The sequence below is a fragment of the Meles meles genome, unplaced genomic scaffold, assembly GCF_922984935.1.
Source record: "Meles meles unplaced genomic scaffold, mMelMel3.1 paternal haplotype, whole genome shotgun sequence".
Lineage (NCBI taxonomy): Eukaryota > Metazoa > Chordata > Mammalia > Carnivora > Mustelidae > Meles > Meles meles.
Window position 1 is genome coordinate 228182 of NW_025721188.1, and position 19134 is coordinate 247315.

Genomic DNA, 19134 nt, shown 5'->3' on the forward strand with positions numbered 1-19134 from the left:
AGAAGGGGTCAGGGTCAAATTAAGTACTTGAGGGGAAGGAGCAAGATTCACAAAGGTTAGGAGGTCAGCAGGTTAGTAAAGCACAAGGTCTGTAGGACACATTAGCAGGTCAAGTGAACTCTCAGGAGCAGTTGGTGTGGAGAATCCATCCTCCACCAAGCCTTCCCGGGTTTGAACATTTCCTTAGCAACCTAGAACCATTCTAATCTCTCCACAAATCAGCTGCCTTTGCCTCTAGTAGCTCAACATGGATGCCACAGGTGACCTCGTTGGTACAAAGACCCTTCCCACGTAATACCTCACCACGTGCCATCCCAACGACAGGTCCTCTCTGGAACTTTGCCCATCCTTCTTGTTTGCTCCCTCCAACCCAGGTCCCTGTTCCCTATTCTGGGCGCTCTCTCCTTCCTTTCCAAACTCCTGTCTGAGAGCCACTGGCTGAACGACGTAGAAAGCAAAGGAGGACCAAACTGCAACAATAAGCAAATACTCAATCAGAAGAGGAGGCTACAGTCCTCTCTCAGCAACTCAATGCAGACAGAACACCCACAAGATGTAGATCTTGATGGCAAACCATCTGAATCCCATAGCTGTCTCCATACATCTGACCACATCCACATCTACCGATTTTAGGCACATAGGAGACCATTACAAAAATGTGCCCAATTTACTTTAGCCATAAGGGAAATTTCCATTTTTTTTTCAGAAGCATGAAATCACAGACAACAGAGCATGTTGTGGTAATATAATATGCTAGAAATTACTGCTAAAAAGCGAACTAGAAATTCCCATGTGTTTAGAAATTGAGAAGTACCTCTATCAATGGAACAGGAGTAAAGAAATAGAAAGAGGGGCACCTGGGTGGCTCAGTGGGTTAAAGCATCTGCCTTTGGCTCACGTCATGATCTCAGGATCCTGGGATCAAGTCCCTTATTGCACTCTGTGCTCAGGAGGGAGCTTGCTTCCCCCTCTCTCTCTGCCTGCCTCTCTGCCTACTTGTGATCTCTCTCTCTGTGTCAAATAAGTAAATAAAATCTTTAAAATAAAGGAAATAGAAAAGAAAAAGAGCAACACTGGAACGGAATGATAGGAGCATGATACAATTGTAATCAAATATGTCTTCTGGGCTGGAATATCCTCCGGTATTAGTGTGAGAAGACTGCATGGTCTCAAAACCATCCCTAATTGGCCGAGACATTTGAACACCTCCAACAGAGTAGATCTGTCATTTCTCTTTGTGACCCTCCTACCCACTAGCTCCGGCCTTACGTGATGAACCTCACAGGGAAACAATCCAATCAGAGTCTCATGGCATCTCCTGGGACCTCCAGGAATGAGAGCATTTTAAGACAAGACTTTCACCAGCTTCTCCCCTGGGGGATCCAGGACAACACCCAGAGAGTTGACAGCTCCAGATGTGCTAGGTGGGGAGAGCCAAGCAGGTTGGCAGGGCCAGGGACCCAGGAGACTAGACAAACCCCTTGTTATCATCTCTCCTGGGCCCTGTCCTGAGATGAGTTTCCTAAACTGTGTCTCCCTAGGACTCTCACAATGTTTCCTCAAATCCTTCTGGCCCAAGACAGCTGAATATCAGTACTCTACAAAGCACCACTTTATCATTATGGAAATTTCATGTAAACAGGAACCATTCTAGTATTGCTTAAATAGAACAACAGCTTTTTTTAAAATTAACATGATGTATTTTTTTAACTTTTTTAAAAATTTATTTATTTTTTCAGCGTAACAGTATTCATTGTTTGCACAACACCCAGTCCTCCATGTAAAACGTGCCCTCCCTATTACCCACCACCTGTTCCCCCAACCTCCCACCCCTGACCCTTCAAAACCCTCAGGTTGTTTTTCAGAGTCCATAGTCTCTTATGGTTCGCCTCCCCTTCCAAATTTTTTTTTTATAAACATATAATGTATTTTTATCCCCAGGGGTACAGGTCTGTGAATCGCCAGGTTTACACACTCCACAGCACTCATGTATTTTTTGTTTCAGGGGTAGAGGTCCGTGATTCATCAGTCTCACACAATTCAAGCACTCACCAAAGCACATACCCTCCCCAATGACCATCCCCCAGCCACCCCATCCTTCCTACCCACTTCCACTCCCGCCATCCTCAGTTAGGAGAAGATTTTAAACATACATACATGGAAACTATAAAAAACAAGCCAGCAACAAAACAAGGATCACAAAACAAAGTATAAAATTCTGCTTAGATGCCGCTGTCCACCTCAAAGCCCCAGAGTTGGGCTGTCCTGGTTGTGGAAGGAGAGACCAGCTTTGACTCACCCGGAGTCAGACGAGCCCAAAAGTGAATAGGAGAGAGCCTGTCAGGGGGACCAGGGACTTCCATGAAAGATGGCCAGAGTCACCTTGATTAGATCTGGAATTGGGAGCAGGGAAAGAAGCAGGGAACAGAGTTTGGGGGCCTCAAACATGTGAGATCAGTCACAGAGTTGAGGAGGTGTCCCCAAAGCCAGAATCAGCCTCCTATCTATTGTGGAGGCCAAGAAAACCAAGGCTGTACCCACCTCAAGTCTAGCCCTGACATAAGTACAGCCATCTTGACAAAGCAAAAGCTGGCACCTTGCACCCCTCCTCCACCTGCTCCTCTCCCCTCGGTAGTATGTGTGAACAAATAGTTAAAGTGTAGAAATCACAATTCTGCAGGACAGGAGTCTCCCTCGGTTCACAAATGTCCCAGTGCTAAATCTCACTAACAAGGACGCTTGATAGGAGGAATGTGACATTCCACCAGGAAACTCCCAACTGTCTTCATGTTAGTGCCTCATTTGAAGTAAAAACAGCCTTAGCTTGATAATAACCAAGCCTCCAATATCTTGACAGTCTTCTTTACCCTGGTAGCCCTTCTGAACACCCCCTTTGTCCTCACCCACTGCTGAGTCCACCCCTACCCAGCCTTTAAAAACTCTGCCTGTAATCTGGTTCAGGGTCCAAGTCCCTACTCTGCTGCGTCGGGTATACTTGGGCCCAAGCTTAATCTTGTCAAATAAACCCTCATGCGATTGCATCGGTATTGGCTCCTTGGTGCTCTCTCAGACGTGAAGACTCGGGCACAACACTATGAAACCCTTTGTAGCCCCTGGAGACAAGCCGGGAGCCTAGAGTTTGAGATCCAGCTGTCCTGCTTACCTGCTGTTTGGCCCAGTGCTCGTTTCCTTCAGTGAATTGAGAGTGTACATGCCTGTGTCCATAACTGTGCAGAGGACAAGAAGAAGCCACATGTTGAGAACACAGAGACACTGGTTTCATCATCTCCATAGGCTGAGTGTCTTCGGAGATCCAGTGCCTCATGTCTCACAGCTCTTAATGGCAGCCTGGGTGACAACCACAGGTCCCTCCTGTTTCAGGCCTGTGCTATGCCCTGCCCTTTGCCCACATCAGCTCTCGGGCTCCAGATGGCAGGAAGACCCCATGAACTGGGGGGAGAGCTCTGGGCCCCTGGCAAGACTGAGAGATTCCTGGACCCTGGGAAAGGTGAGCGAGTGAGGGATCCTACAGGACTGGGGAACAGAGCTCCGGGGATCCCTGGAAGGAATGGGGGATTGGGCAGCCATGGAAAGGGCTGGAGGCATCTTACAAGATCCCTGGGTCCCCACAGGGCAGATCTCCCCCTCACCTCTTGTGGTGCTGGTGGGGATCTGGAAGCAGCAGCAGCAGCAGCAGCAGCAGATCAATGGGATGCTGGATGGATCTGGGAAGAATGGTCTGGCAGGTAAGTGGAATCACCAGGCTGGGATACCCTCGGCCTCTTCCTCCTTCCCCAGCCACCTCACTACCCCTGACCCTGACCTCACCCTCCAGCAGGGCGTGGAAAAGCTAGGCAGAGGTGGACTCCCATGGCCAAGGAAGGGCCCCCCCACCAAGATCTCTGTGTCCTTGTTTTTGAACAGACAGAAGGAGTCACCCGGGGCCCCTGGAACAGGGAGGGAGAATCTGGCCCCAGAGCCCTCTCTGATGGGTCCTGGGGAGAATCCTGGAGGGAAAGAATGGAGCACTGGTTCATAGTCTAAAAAGTAAACGTTTATTAAGGAAATGGAAAAAAACGAGTTGACAGTTGAACCTCTGGAGGATAACAGGACCAGTTTCCATTCTTCCAATTTCTACTCTTTGCCTGGAAAGTTACTTTCCCTCTCTTACCCTCCGTGTCCTTCTCTGTGATGTGGGGACAGCACGGATTTATTTTTCAGGGCATGGATGCCAAGATTCATCAAGGTCGGTCATACAAACCATGAAGCTAGTTTAAACTGATTTTATACCTATCATTATCTTCATTTTTTCTTAAAGATCAAACTTATTTCTCTAAACATTATGCTAAATAAAGTACAATAGTAAATCAATAGCAAAGAGGCAATCTTTTCAACATATAGTTTTGGAATGAGTAGACATGCATGTTCAATAAAAGGAATGTCAACCTATACCTCACAATGCATAGAAAAATTAAATCAGTTCATAAAGCAAACATAAAACGCAAAACTACAGACTCTTTAAAGAAAGCCTAGGAGAAAATCTTTATGACCTCATTTCAGACAAAGTCTTCTCAGATACCACACATAAAGCAGTCCCATAAACCACAAGTAAAATCTACAAATTAAACTACATCAAAATTAAAATATTTTACTCTAAAAAGAACACTTTGCTCTTTACTCTCTTTCTCGGTAAAGAGAATTAAAAAGCAAGCCACAAACAGGGAGTTTCTGCAAATTACATATCAGACAGAAGATTTATATCCAGAATACATGAGGAATGCTCAAAGTAAGTACACTTGATTATCATTATTTATGTTAGTACTGTCTGTGGAGTCGTCACACACACTGAATTACTGAACAGAGAACATTCTTCCTAGAGAATCTATAGGGTTAGGTTCCTAAGGAGTCTCTGACTGAAACATTTTCATAAGCTAATCAATACATAACCTTGTTTTATGTGTGTTTCTGTTTTAAGACACCTTATTTAATGCACAATGTTAATAATTAAAATTGAAATAATAGCTAACAGCACTATAAAACTCATAGCTGGACAAAGCTTACCTAGCTTATGCATTTTCTCTGTAAGGCACATTGTATCTTTCTTATACTCATGAACATTACACATCATTTCAGCATTATATTTGAAGGTCATTTTAATCAATGAAATCACCAACAAAACACACAAAAAAGTGTGAAGAGCATTGCATTATACAGACTGTCAAAAGTAAACTTGAATGTGAGAGCTAAAACAGTGAGGTAAAGGGTGACTGTTTGACCTCACCTGGGAACACGCATCTTGAGTGACTCAAATTGTTCACTGTTCTGCAAACATGAATGTATGCAAATCCTACTGAGTATTGATTTCAGTTTCTAATACACTTTCACAAGTATGAAAATTTGCAAATGTAGAATCTGTGAATAATGAATATTGACGGTAAAATAACAAACCAATAAAAATATTGGTAAAAAGTTTTATGCAGACACTTCACCAAATATATATATACAAATAGCAAAGCACATGAAAGATGTTCAACCTTATTAGTCACCACTTCAACACTAGTCACCACTTCAACATACTAGTACTAAAACTTTGGAGAAAACTACTGCAAATTTAAATTTCACTGTACAGAGAAGACACTTGAAAAAGTAAAGAGTTACAAATAAAACCCTCATTTCTAAAACAGTATTTCATATAAAACTAGAGGGCCTAGATAAAGGAAGGATGAATAAGAAAAACTAATTAAGCAAATTGATCTATTTACTTGACAAAAATCAATGAACTGGAAACAAAGCAAGCTTCTGGGGCTTGCAAAACGAACTGAAAAGTAAAGAATACACTGGTCACTGAGAAGAACAAAGCAAATATCCTTATACAATCTTCTGAGCATGTTCTGAATAAAATTAATTCTGAAAATACACCTTTCAAAACCACGAGAGGATCACAATGATTCAAGTTACCACTAGCTGATTTAACAAATACGATTAGGCCCAACACTAAGTTTAGCCAAAGTTCCCCAGTTAGGGATCAACATGCTGCTGTGTACTAAATTTACTCATGTCTGAATAGGACATTTCCTGTTTGCATATGTTTTTACAACTAGGTATGGATTTTGGAAAGTTGCATGTAAATCTCTTTAGAAGCCAACTTGCAGTTCAGCATTAGTCTCTCTGAAAAGAGACTGAAATTTATATATTCTCAAAGTTTGTGTTCTATTACTGAAATGCTTAAGTGTTACCAACTTTAAAATGTCACAAGTTCTTATTGACCAGAACATTCCAACTCATCAGACATGTCCTCTCTCATGAAATTCATTATTAGATCAATGACTTTTGGAAGTACCGATATACAGGGGCACCTGGAGGGCTCAGCTGGTGAACCATTACCCTTTGGCCTAGGTCATGATCCCAGGGTTCTGGAACTGAGCCTCACATCAGACTACCTGTTGGGCGGGGAGCCAGCTTCCCCCTCTCCGTGCCAACCCCTCGAGTCCCCCCAACCCCCGCCCCCCCCGCCCCCAGTGTGTGCTCAATTCCAGGCACACAGGCATTCTCTGTCAAATAAACAAATGAAATCCAAAGAAAAAAGAAGATAAGATAGACAATTTACGAGGCTTCCTTTATAAAACGGTACCAACTGAAAGGGAAAGATCACCTAGGACTTCAATCCTGAAAAATAACATAAAATACCAGTATCTAAATTACTAATAGTTCAAAAGATTGTCCAGCCCACCTCTTGAAAATCCCTTGCTAAGTCAGGGAAGCCCAGTCATCCGGAGTCCTATTCAGCTGTAAATTTCCAAGAAAAACACAGACTTCATGATCTTGTCAACTGGAATTCTTTTCCTCCTTAAGTCGTTCTGTATCTAGACACCAGTCTAGTCACTGTTCTACCAACTGTTTCCAGATAGCTCTGTTTCTAAAACCTGAAGCCAGCAAGCACAGAACAAAATGGAATGTCAGAGAAAGGCATTTTCTAGTTCTCCTGAGGTGACCCTTTTTAAAACAGACACTGGTTGAGAAGACTTCTTTTTTGCAATAAATTGTTGCCTCAGCTGTGAGCAGAGGAGCAGGTATGAACTTGAAAGGGAGATGATAAAGGGACCTAATGTTAAGAGACTATGCAATGGGACACTGCCCCCCCCCCCCAGTGGCCCAGTCAGTTAAGCCGCTGTCTTGGGCTCAGGTCATGATTCCAAGGTCCTGGAAAGGAGTCCTGCATTGGACTCCTTGTTCTGTGGGGAGCCTACTTCTCCCTCTGCCTCTGCCTGCAACTCTGCCTGCTTGTGTGCTCTCTCTCTGACAAATAAATTAAAAACAAACAAAAAAAGGAAGTGAGAGACTATGCAAAGAGGGGCACTTGGAGGCCCAGTCCTTCAGCCTCTGCCTTCCACTCAGGTCTTGATCCCAGGGTCCTGGGATCCAGCCCTGCACGTGGCTCCCTGGTTGGCAGGAAGGCTGCTTTTTCCTCTTCTACTCCCTCTGCTTGTATCCCTTCTCTCACCGTCATTCTCTCTGTCAAATAAATAAATAAATAAATCTTAAAAAATAAAGGCTATACGAAGAGTAAAATTAAAAACTAAAAAGAGGGGAGTCAAGATGGCGGGGAAGTAGGAGGAGGCGCCGTTTCAACCTGTACCCTAAAGTGAGCTGATTACCTACCAAAGAACTCCGATCACCCATGAAATCAGCCTGAGATCAGAATTATACACATCTGGATCTCTACAGGAGCAGAAGACGCCAGTGGCAGGTAAAGCAGAGTGGGAACATCGGACTTATATCAGAAGATAAACAAAAGGGGGAGGGAGCCACCAGAGGTGATCCATTGGAAAGTAATACCACAATATGAGAGTGCCCTGCATTTAGGGACCAGCATTAACTTGGAGTCTGGTTGAAAGCACTCAAAAAACAAAGAGCAAAGGATCGCGGGGGGGAAATAGTGGGAATCTGGGTGGTTAGGGACAGGGACCTAAGTCCCCGGACCCAGGACAGCCTCCCCTGGCGCTGAGCCAGAGAGAGTGCGGTGGAGAAACCAGGTCTCTGTCCCTGAGCCGCCAGTGCACCTGAGCCACCAGCGCACCCGAGAACAAGTGGGTTCTGGCCCCCGTGAGGGGCTGGGAGCCTGGCCAGACAGCAATCCTGTAATGCGCGCATCCCACACCCTCCCTTGGGAGAGGTGCTCATAGGCGCTAGCCTGGAGCTCTGGCATCCAGAAAAACCAGACATTCCCAGCCTGGGACAGCGGGAAAATCTCAGTGTGCGATCTCTGCTTGGAACCTCTCTGGCAGTCTGGAGGTGCCTAGACAGCCACCGCTGCCCTGGTATTGGGTACAACGAGGAGCTCCTGCATCCCCAGGGACAGAGACTCAGAACCGACTCTGGCAGCAGCTCTGCAGAGCATTCTGAGGCTTCTCTCTGAGAGGGAGATCTGAGTGCAGTTTGCTCTCCTCTAAAACTCCAAAAACCATCAAAAGCTGTCAAGGCGAGAGAAAACAGATGAAAGAACATAAAAACCCCCAGAGAACAAAAGCCTGAAAATAACGGTTTCCTCAGAGCTCACCCCCTTGAGGGGAGCGGGAGGACCTAACTCAAAGAACATCATTGTCTGAAAACCCACGTGGCAAGGCGATCCCCCAGAAAACCAACCAGGAAGGAAGGAAAAAAAAAAAAAAAGACTACAAGAGAACAACCACCACTACTTCATAAATACAATTTTTATTTGTAACTCTTTACCAATATTCTGGTTCTATTTTTTTTAATACAAACAGATAATTTTTTTAACCTATTTACCATCAAACTGAGATGTCCAGTACATCAAATTCCTTAATAACCTTCTAACCTGAACTTTTGGATACATACACCCATGTTTTTCTTTTGATTTTCTATTTTTTTAATTCCTTTTTAATTTTAACTTAGTCTAGTTTATTCTTTTTTTTTTAAAGATTTTATTTATTTATTTGACAGAGATCACAAGCAGGCAGAGAGGCAGACAGAGAGGAGGAAGCAGGCTTCCTGCCAAGCAGAGAGCCCGATGTGGGGCTCGAACCCAGGATCCTGGGATCATGACCTGAGCTGAAGGCAGAGGCTTTAACCCACTGAGCCACCCAAGCGCCCCCAGTTTATTCTTTTTTAATTTTTATTTTCTACTGTACATATAGAGTTAAACTTCAAGGTAATCCCCTTTCCCCAATCAAAGCTACCCCTCTAGGCAAACCAGTTTCTAATACCCCTATAACTTAAGAAAGTTGAGTCCCTTTACAAAAACATCAAGATACATCCAGGAAGAATCAAAATACCCTTCCTCGCCCACACTGAGAATTTATAACCACGCTCCCAATTTTTCCTTCTGCCAGTGTTTCTGTGAATTTGTGTTGGTCCTCATAATATATAAATCATATACTTGGGGTTCTTTATGATGAGGTTCTTCCCTTTTTTTTGCTTATATATATATTTTTTTCTCTTGTCATATACTTTTATCAGTCTTTTTGTTTGTCTGCTTTTCTTTGTATACTTCATAAATCTTACTTTGGGGCCCATTTGGGCTGAGCCTTCTCTTGTATCTTCCCTTCTTTTCCTGTCTCTATCTTTTTTTTTCTTTCTTCTTTTCTATTTCTTTTTCTTTTCTTTTTTCTCTCATTTGGGTGAGGAATCCTGATTGCACAGAGGCGTTCCAGGGTGCACCTTGACTGCACCACAATCGATACATTCAGCTGCATCTGTTCAGTCATCTCTTACCAAAATGACTAGAACGAGGAATACCCAACAGAAGAAAAATACAGAGGATGGACCTTCTGCAACAGAGCTAATGGCTATCGACATAGACAATGTGTCAGAAAAGGAATTCAGACTAACAATTATCCAGGCAATAGCTAGGTTGGAGAAAGCCATGGATGACCAAACAGAATTGATTAGGGCAGAACTGAAAGCCACCAGGGATGATGTTCAAAATGCTCTCAATGAGTTCCAATCTAATCTAAATTCTCTAAAAGCTAGGGTTGCTGAGACAGAAGATAGAATTAGTGATCTGGAGGACAAACAGATAGACAGAAAGGATCAGGAAGAAGCATGGAACAAACAGCTCAGAAGCCACAAAAACAGATCAGGGAAATAAATGATGCCATGAAACGTTACAACGTCAGAATTATTGGAATCCCTGAAGGGGAAAAAAAAGAAAGAAGTCTAGAAGATACAGTGGAAGAAGTTGTCTATGAAAATTTTCCCAATCTCACGAATGGAAACAATGTTCATATACTAGAAGCTGAGCGAATTCCTCCCAAGATTTTAGATTCCTGAAAGTCCTCACGACACCTTATAGTTGAAATGAGGAATTATGTTTCACGACAGACCCTCTTAAAAGCAGCTAGGACAAAGAAGCTCCTTACATACAGAGGAAAGCCCATTAGAATAACTTTAGACCTTTCCACAGAGACCTGGCAAGCCAGGAAGGGATGGAAAAATACATTCAGAGTACTAAATGAGAAGAACATGCAACCAAGAATACTCTATCCAGCAAGACTGACATTTAAAATGGATGGAGAGATAAAGAGTTTCCAAGACGGGCAAGGCTTAAAAGACTATGCAACCACCAAGCCGACACTGCAGGAAATATTAAGGGGGGGTCCTATGAAAGAGAAAAAATCCCAAGAATATCATTGAACAGAAATATAGAAAAAATCTACAGCCAGAAAGACTTCAAAGGTAACACGATGTCAATCACAACCTATCGATAATCACTCTCAATGTGAACGGCCTAAATGTGCCCATAAAATGACACAGGGTTGCAGACTGGATAAAACGACAGGACCCATCCATATGTTGTCTACAAGAGACCCATTCTGAACCTAAGGATACAGCCAGACTGAAAGTGAAGGGATGGAGAAGCATCTTTCATGCCAATGGGCCTCAAATGAAGGCTGGGGTAGCGATTCTCATATCAGATAAATTAGATTTTAAATAAAGACTGTAGTCAGAGATATAGAAGGACACTACATAATTCTTAAAGGGACTATCCATCAAGATGTTCTAATAATTGTAAAATATCTATGCCCTCAATATGGGAGCACCCAATTACATAAAAAAAAACTATTAATCAAGATAAAGAGCCATACTGATATAAATACAATAATAGTAGGAGATCTTAATATGCCTCTCTCAGAAATAGACAGATCATCGAAGCAGAAAATTAATAAAGAAATAAGAGCATTGAATGAAACATTGAACCAGATGGACCTCATCGACGTATACAGAACATTCCACCCTAAAACAACAGAATACTCATTCTTCTCAAGTGCACATGGAATCTTCTCCAGAATAGAGCACATACTGGGTCACAAAGCAGGACTCAACTGATACCAAAAGACTGACATTATTCCCTGCATATTCTCAGATCACAATGCTTTGAAACTGGAACTCAATCACAAGGAAAATTTCAGAAGGAACTCAAACACCTGGAAGCTAAAGACCACCTTGCTTAAGAATGCTTGGTTCCACCAGGAGATCAAAGATGAACTTAAAGAATTCATGGAAACCAATGAGAATGAAGACACTTCAGTCCAAAACCTATGGGTTACAGCAAAGGCAGTTCTAAAGGGGAAATACATAGCCATCCAAGCCTCCCTCAAAAAAATGGAAAAATCCAGAATACACCAGCTCTCTCTATATTTAAAAAACAGGAGAATCAACAACAAATCAAACCAACTCCACATGCAAGAAGGGAAATAATCAAGATTAGAGCAGAGATCAATGAGGTAGACACCAGATACAGTAGAACGTATCAGTGAAACTAGAAGCTGGTTTTCTGAAAGAAACAATAAGATCGATTACCATTGGCCACACTAATCCAAAAGAAAAGAGAGAAAGCCCAAATTAATAAAATTATGAATGAAAAGGGAGAGGTCACAACTAACACCAAGGAAATAGAAACAATCATCAGAAATTATTACCAACAGTTATATGCCAATAAGCTAAGCAAACTAGATGAAATGGATGCATTCCTGGAAAACTACAAACTCCCAAAATTGAACCAAGAAGAAATTGACAACCTGAATAGACCAATATCTAGTAACGAGATTGAAGCAGTGATCAAAAACCTCCCAAAAAACAAGAGCCCAGGACCTGACGGATTCCCTGGAGAATTCTACCAAACTTTCAAAGAAGAAATAACACCAATTCTCCTGAAGCTGTTCCAAAAAATTGAAGCAGAATGAAAACTTCCAGACTCTTTTTATGAAGCCAGCATTACCCTGATCCCCAAACCAGGCAAAGACCCTACCACAACAGAGAATTTCAGACCAATATCACTGATGAATATGGATGCAAAATTCTCAACAAGATCCTAGCAAACAGGATCCAGCAGCACATTAAAAAGATTATCCACCATGACCAGGTGGGATTCATCCCTGGGTTACAAGTTTGGTTCAACATTTGCAAATCAATCAATGTGATAGAACAAATCAATAAGAGAAGAGAAAAGAACCACATGGTCCTCTCAATTGGTGCAGAAAAAGCATTTGACAAAATCCAGCATCCGTTCCTGATGAAAACGCTTCAAAGTATAGGGATAGAGGGAACATTCCTGAACTTCATAAAATTTATCTATGAAAGACCCACAGCAAATATCATCCTCAATGGGAAAAAGCTTGCAGCCTTCCCGTTGAGATCAGGAACACGACAAGGATGCCCACTCTCACCACTCTTGTTCAACATAGTATTAGAAGTTCTAGCAACGGCAATCAGACAACAAAGAGAAATTAAAGGTATCCAAATTGGCAAGGAAGATGTCAAACTCTCTCTCTTCGCAGATGACATGATTCTTTATATGGAAAACCCCAAAGACTCCACCCCCAAGCTACTAGAACTCATACAGCAATTCAGTAACGTGGCAGGATACAAAGTCAATATACAGAAATCAGTGGCTTTCTTCTACACTAACAATGAAAATACAGAAAGGCAAATTAGAGAATCGATTCCATTTACTATAGCACCAAGAACCTTAAGATACCTGGGAATAAACCTAACCAAAGAGGTAAAGGACCTGTACTCGAGGAACTACAGAACACTCATGAAAGAAATTGAAGTAGACACAAAAAGATGGAAGACCGTTCCATGCTCTTGGATTGGAAGAATAAACATTGTTAAAATGTCTATACTACCTAGAGCAATCTATACTTTTAACGCCATTCCGATCAAAATTCCACCGGTATTTTTCAAAGAGCTGGAGCAAATAATCCTAAAATTTGTACGGAATCAGAAGAGACCCCGAATTGCTAAGGAAATGTTGAAAAACAAAAACAAAACTGGCGGCATCACGTTACCCGATTTCAAACTTTACTACAAAGCTGTGATCACCAAGACAGCGTGGTACTGGCATAAAAACAGGCACATTGACCAGTGGAACAGAGTGGAGAGCCAAGATATGGACCCTCAACTCTATGGTCAAATACTCTTTGACAAAACAGGAAAAAATATTCAATGGAAAAAAGACAGTCTCTTCAATAAATGGTGCTGGGAAAACTGGACAGCGATATGTAGAAGAATGAAACTCGACCATTCTCTTAAACGTACACAAAGATAAACTCAGAATGGATAAAAGACCTCAATGTGAGAAAGGAATCCATCAGAATCCTAGAGGAGAACATAGGCAGTAACCTCTTCGATATCAGCTACAGCAACTTATTTCAAGATATGTCTCCAAAGGCAAAGGAAACAAAAGCAAAAATGAACTTTTGGGACTTCATCAAGATCAAAAGCTTCTGCACAGCAAAGGAAACAGTCAACAAAACAAAGAGGCAACCCACGGAATGGGAGAAAATATTTGCAAATGACAGACAAAAGGTTGATATCCAGGATCTATAAAGAACTCCTCAAACTCAACACACACAAAACAGATAATCAGATCAAAAAATGGGCAGAAGATATGAACAGACACTTCTCCAAAGAAGACATACAAATGGCTCTCAGACACATGAAAAAAATGGTAATCATCACTAGCCATCAGGGAGATTCAAATTAAAACCACATTGAGATACTACCTTACTCCAGTTAGAATGGCCAAAATTAGCAAGACAGGAAACAACGTGTGTTGGAGAGGATGTGGAGAAAGGGGAACCCTCTTACACTGTTGGTGGGAATGCAAGTTGGTGCAGCCACTTTGGAGAACAGTGTGGAGATTCCTCAAGAAATTAAAAATAGAGCTTCCCTATGACCCTGCAATTGCACTGCTGGGTATTTACCCCAGAGATACAGATGTAGTGAAAAGAAGAGCCATCTGTACCCCAATGTTTATAGCAGCAATGGCCACGGTCGCCAAACTGTGGGAAGAACCAAGATGCCCTTCAACGGATGAATGGATAAGGAAGATGTGGTACATATACACAATGGAGTATTATGCCTCCATCAGAAAGGATGAATACCCAACTTTTGTAGCAACATGGAAGGGACTGGAAGAGATTATGCTGAGCGAAATAAGTCAAGCAGAGAGTCTCAAGTATCATATGGTCTCACTTATTTGTGGAACATAACAAAGAACACGGTGGACATGGGGAGATGGAGAGGAGAGGGAGTTGAGGGAAACTGGAAGGGGAGATGAACCATGAGAGACTATGGACTCTGAAAAACAACCAGAGGGTTTTGTAGGGGCCGGGGGGGGGGGCGGTGGGATGTTGAGGAACCAGGTGGTGGGTAATAGGGAGGGCACGTACTGCATGGAGCACTGGGTGTGGTACAAAAACAATGAACGCTGTTATGCTGAAAATAAACAACAGAAAAAAAAAAGAATAAGATGGGATTCATTCCCATTTTAAATGGTCTCCAATGCACAGTGATTTGGAGGGGAAGAAAAAGCAAGTCAGAGAATAAAATACTCCTAACTAGGCAGATATACATAAGGCCCGAGAGCATTCAGGTTACCCATAGAGTGCTTTTGCAGACAATAGAAAAGGAAATGATTTCGAAAAAATAGAAAATAAAACATAAGCTAACAGAAATGAGACTGACCTGGGAAAAACAAACTTGCCTTTTTTAATTTTTTTTTTACCTTATATTCATCTTGTACTTTCGTGGTATTCACCTTGTTTCCCATATAAAGAGTGTGTGCTTGTATATTTGATATATTTGGAAGATTAAAACAAGTTGATGTGTTCCCTAGATCAGATATATGAACACACCTGACCCTTAGGAAAACCTTAAATCATTACAGACATTATTGGAAGAATCCTTTGACCACACGCTCCAAGCCCAGAAGTGTCAACTCTCCTAAAAAAGTCACCACTGTTGTGGCACCCAGATGGCTCAGTCTGTTAACCATCTGCCTTTGGCTCTGGTCATGATCCTGGGGTCCTAGGATTAGGTCACAGGTCAGGACCTCTGCTCGATGGGGAACCTACTTCTCTCTTTCCCTCTGCTTCTCCCCCTGCTTGTGTGCCCCCAATTTCTGTCAAAAAAAAAAAATAAAGAAAATCTTAAAAAAAAAAAAAAAAGTCAGGGGCGCCTGGGTGGCTCAGCGGGTTGAAGCCTCTGCCTTCAGCTCAGGTCATGATCCCGGGGTGCTGGGATCGAGCCCCGCATCGGGCTCTCTGCTTAGCTGGGAGCCTGCTTCCTCCTCTCTCTCTGCCTGCCTCTCTGCCTACTTGTAATCTCTATCTGTCAAATAAACAAATCTTTAAAAAAAAAAAAAGTCACCACTGTTTTCTGTTTTCACTTTGGCGAATACTTCTACAGTCATTAAATGGCCCCTTTTTTCTTAAGTCATAAAAGAATATGTTTATTAAGCTGAAAGCAAAACTGCAAAGAGATTACATTTTGAAAAAGGACATTTGGGATTAAGGTAGACACACAGAGTGACTTGGGATCTTCAAAGTGTGGTCTCGTCTCTGGCTTCAAAATCATCTATTTCTTTGAGAGGTCTCTGGCCACCATTCCAACCTTCTTGGCAGGTGTCAGTATACAGGGCGTGTAACTGGGTAAAGAATCAGAGATAACATTTAGAAGAAGGTGCTCTGATCCATCCATTTCCGGTCCAGGTGGGTTAATAAGAGACACAGCTGTGGTGCGGGGGTGGACATCGTTTTTTCGGCATGTGGATCCCAGGGTAGCATTCAGTCGTGGTGGGCCTTGTTTCTTAGGCAGTTTTCCCCTTCCTCCTGAATCTGGGGGTTTCACGTCATGAGCAGAGGGTTTTGGCGGTGGAAAAGCTGAATGAGATTCCGCTTCTAGAAACTGCATGAAAAGTCCTGAAAAAGAATGATTGGCCACAGCTTGGTGATTTGGCTTCGCAGGTGCGTTGGGGGCGCTTCTGGATCCAGGGCCCCCAGTCACCCCGCTGGGCACACCCGCAGGCTCTTGACCACGCAGCTGCTGCAGCTGGTCTTCTCGGATCCCCAGCGTGCTTGCCATCAACCTCAACGCTTCCTGCCATTTCGCATCAGCTGCCTGGAAAGATCCCACAAAGAGTCTCCTTAGGAGGGTTTTGTCCACCGTTCCTTCGGCCTTACTTACTAAGGTGAAGAGTTTCTTCTGTGTGTCCTCCAGTATTTCCTGCTGGACTTCATTCCGTTTCTTGAACTCTTGGAGTTGCTCTTCCTTAACCTCCAAGTCAGCATTTGTTTGATGCAATCGTCCCTGTAACAACTTCAGTTTTCCCTCTAGGGTGTCTGCCTTTTCCATCCATTCGGCGAGCTCCAGCTTGAGGTTTGCTAGTCTTCGCTCATAGTGCCTTCCCTCTTCCTGGGAGGCAGCAAGCCAGAGAGCAGTTTCCTCCTTCTGCTGGGTGACCACGTGCAATTGCTCCCACAGCGACTCTACCTGCAGACTGGCTCCGTGGCTGGCCTTTTCCATGGCAGTGGAAGACAAAACGAGTTTTCCCTGCAGGACCGTTACTTCCTCTCTTAGCTGAGCTACTTGGTCTTCTGAGGCCAAAGGTTCCCGGCGATGAGAATCTTGGGCTTCCGCAGTGAGGTTCCTCCCTCTCTCCAGCTCCTGGGTTAGGCGCAATTCTCTCTCACGTAACTGGGGAACCTCCTTCTGGAGGGCACAAGTTTCCATTTCTTTCTGTTTCAGTGCCAACATGACATCTCTCTCCTGTTGACACACAACTGCTTTTTCCTGCATCGACTGAACGGCGTCCACAATCTGGTTCAATTCCCCGGTCTCACCCTGTTCTTTCTCTCGCAGCAGTTGCTCCAGTGCAAGTGTCTTCTCTTTCATCACGGCATGCTGGGATTCCTCCTCCCTCCGCATCTTTGAAAGCAGCCGATTTGTCTCTTGCAATGCCTGATTTTCCATATCCTTTTCTCTAGACGTTTCCACGATCTTCGCATTTTCCTCTTTCAGCCGACACACATCCATTTCAAAATCTGCTATTCTCGCCTTCAGATTGGTGACTGCCTGCCTCAGCAGCTCATTCTCACTCAGTTGGCCCCTGAGCTTCTCTTGTAAAGAAACCAGTTCCTCACTTTTCGCTGGGATTTGGAGCTCCTGAGCCTGAAGGAAGTTTTGTAGAACAGCCTGTTTCTCCTTCTGCTGCTCCATGTGGGAATCGGAATCACTGTGTTCCTGTGGTTTGCCTTCTCCTTCCCCCGTGGTAGCCCCTGAAGCAATCCATCTCCACTGATCTTCCTGGAGGGTTCGAATCATTGTATCTCCTCCTTGCCCTGATTTACTGAGCTCTTCTACCTTCTCTTGGAGCACCTGAGAAGACTCACTCACTCGGTCAGACTTCATAGCCTTAAGAGCTTCGGCTGCCTCTGCGGAGTCGCTGGAGGGCTGGAGGAAAATCACGTCAAGGTTCCCTAAAAGGAGGTCCTTGGCATTGCAAAGCTCCCCAATGCGGAGCTGAACTTGTGCCAGTTCCTTCTCTAGCTCTAGCAAGTTTATTTCATGTCCTTGGTAAGTGTGGATCTGGTCAAGAGAGGTCGTTTGCAGTTTCAAAACCTTCTTGCTGTTGGTGCAAGCCCATGCCTGGAGTTGCCGCAGATCTCTCTGAAGCTGGGGGGACTCACGCTTCATATTTTGGACCGTGGTCAGCACCTGCTCTTTCCACTCCTCCATGATCTTCACCCGCTGTGTTAGTGTCCCGTTCCTGTAGAAGCTGCTGGAACTGATCGATACAAACTCCTCCAACCTCATGACCAGTGCTGGGTGTCTGCAGGATCGTCAATAAAGTCTGGCATTTTTGACTTAACGCATCCACTTCCAGGTCTTTTTCTCGAATAATGTGTGACAAATTCCGAATCATTTCTCTAAACACCTCCTGGCTGCTGCTTTCCATTCTAGTGGACAATTTCTGAATTTCCTCTTGCATCCTCTGGAGCTCTGCTTCTTTGACAGCAAGTCGATCAGTCATTCTGTGATAGTCCCTTTTCAGATTGCTATTCTCCCTCGTCTTCTCATGTAGGACGGCCAAGACCTGTTCACTTTTCAAAGCACACTCTTGCAATTGGCACTGAAGTTGTTCCACATGCCCATTCTGGCAGTGAGAAGCAGCAGAGATTTTGCTAGAAAGACCCTGAATCTCCAAATCCTTTTGCTGGATAATCTGAGTGAGTTTCCCAATCTCCTCTTTGGAGAGTAGATCCATCCGTTGATAGTCTATAAGTTGTTTGCAGTGCCGGTCAGTGAGTTCTGCTAGCTTCTGCCGGTGGGTGTTTTGCAACACCGCCACTTCCAGCTGATGTTCATCCATCTCCCGCATCTGCTGCTGCTCTAGGTCCCTGATGTGGCTCTTCAATTTCCACACTGCTTCCGTGTCGATGGTATTTGGTCCCTGGGTGGAACACTGGCTCGACTTCTTCCAATGAGTCACTTCAGCTGCCGATGTTTCCATCTCATGGCGGAGTCTATTGATCTGTGTCTGGGATGAGATAACATCAGCCAAACCCATGGCATCCCCAGGGAAAGTCCCTTTCCCCGGCATATGTCTTTTAATATTGAAGATGTACCTGGTCAAAGAGGTCTGGTTGCTGTCCACGGCCCCTAGGGAATGGCCTAGGCCAGAGCCCAGCCTACCAGCCCAGGAGAACATCTGACGGTCATACAACTGCTCTGGTCCGCGGTGTGAAAGCGTCCAGCCCAGTCGGACTACCCCGCCAAGTGTCCCAGAACCCCTGCCTGCCAGAGGTTAAGAATCAAAAGCCTACAGAG

General features: G+C 43.8%; 1 protein-coding gene across 1 annotated transcript; it reads right to left on the minus strand.

Annotated features, from left to right (window-relative positions):
• Nucleotides 1-15882: 15882 nt before the first annotated feature.
• LOC123936086 (thyroid receptor-interacting protein 11-like) lies at nt 15883-19015 on the minus strand. The gene is given in 2 exon segments (XM_045996858.1): nt 15883-18064; nt 18066-19015. Coding segments are annotated over 2 exon segments (3132 nt in total).
• Nucleotides 19016-19134: the final 119 nt, after the last annotated feature.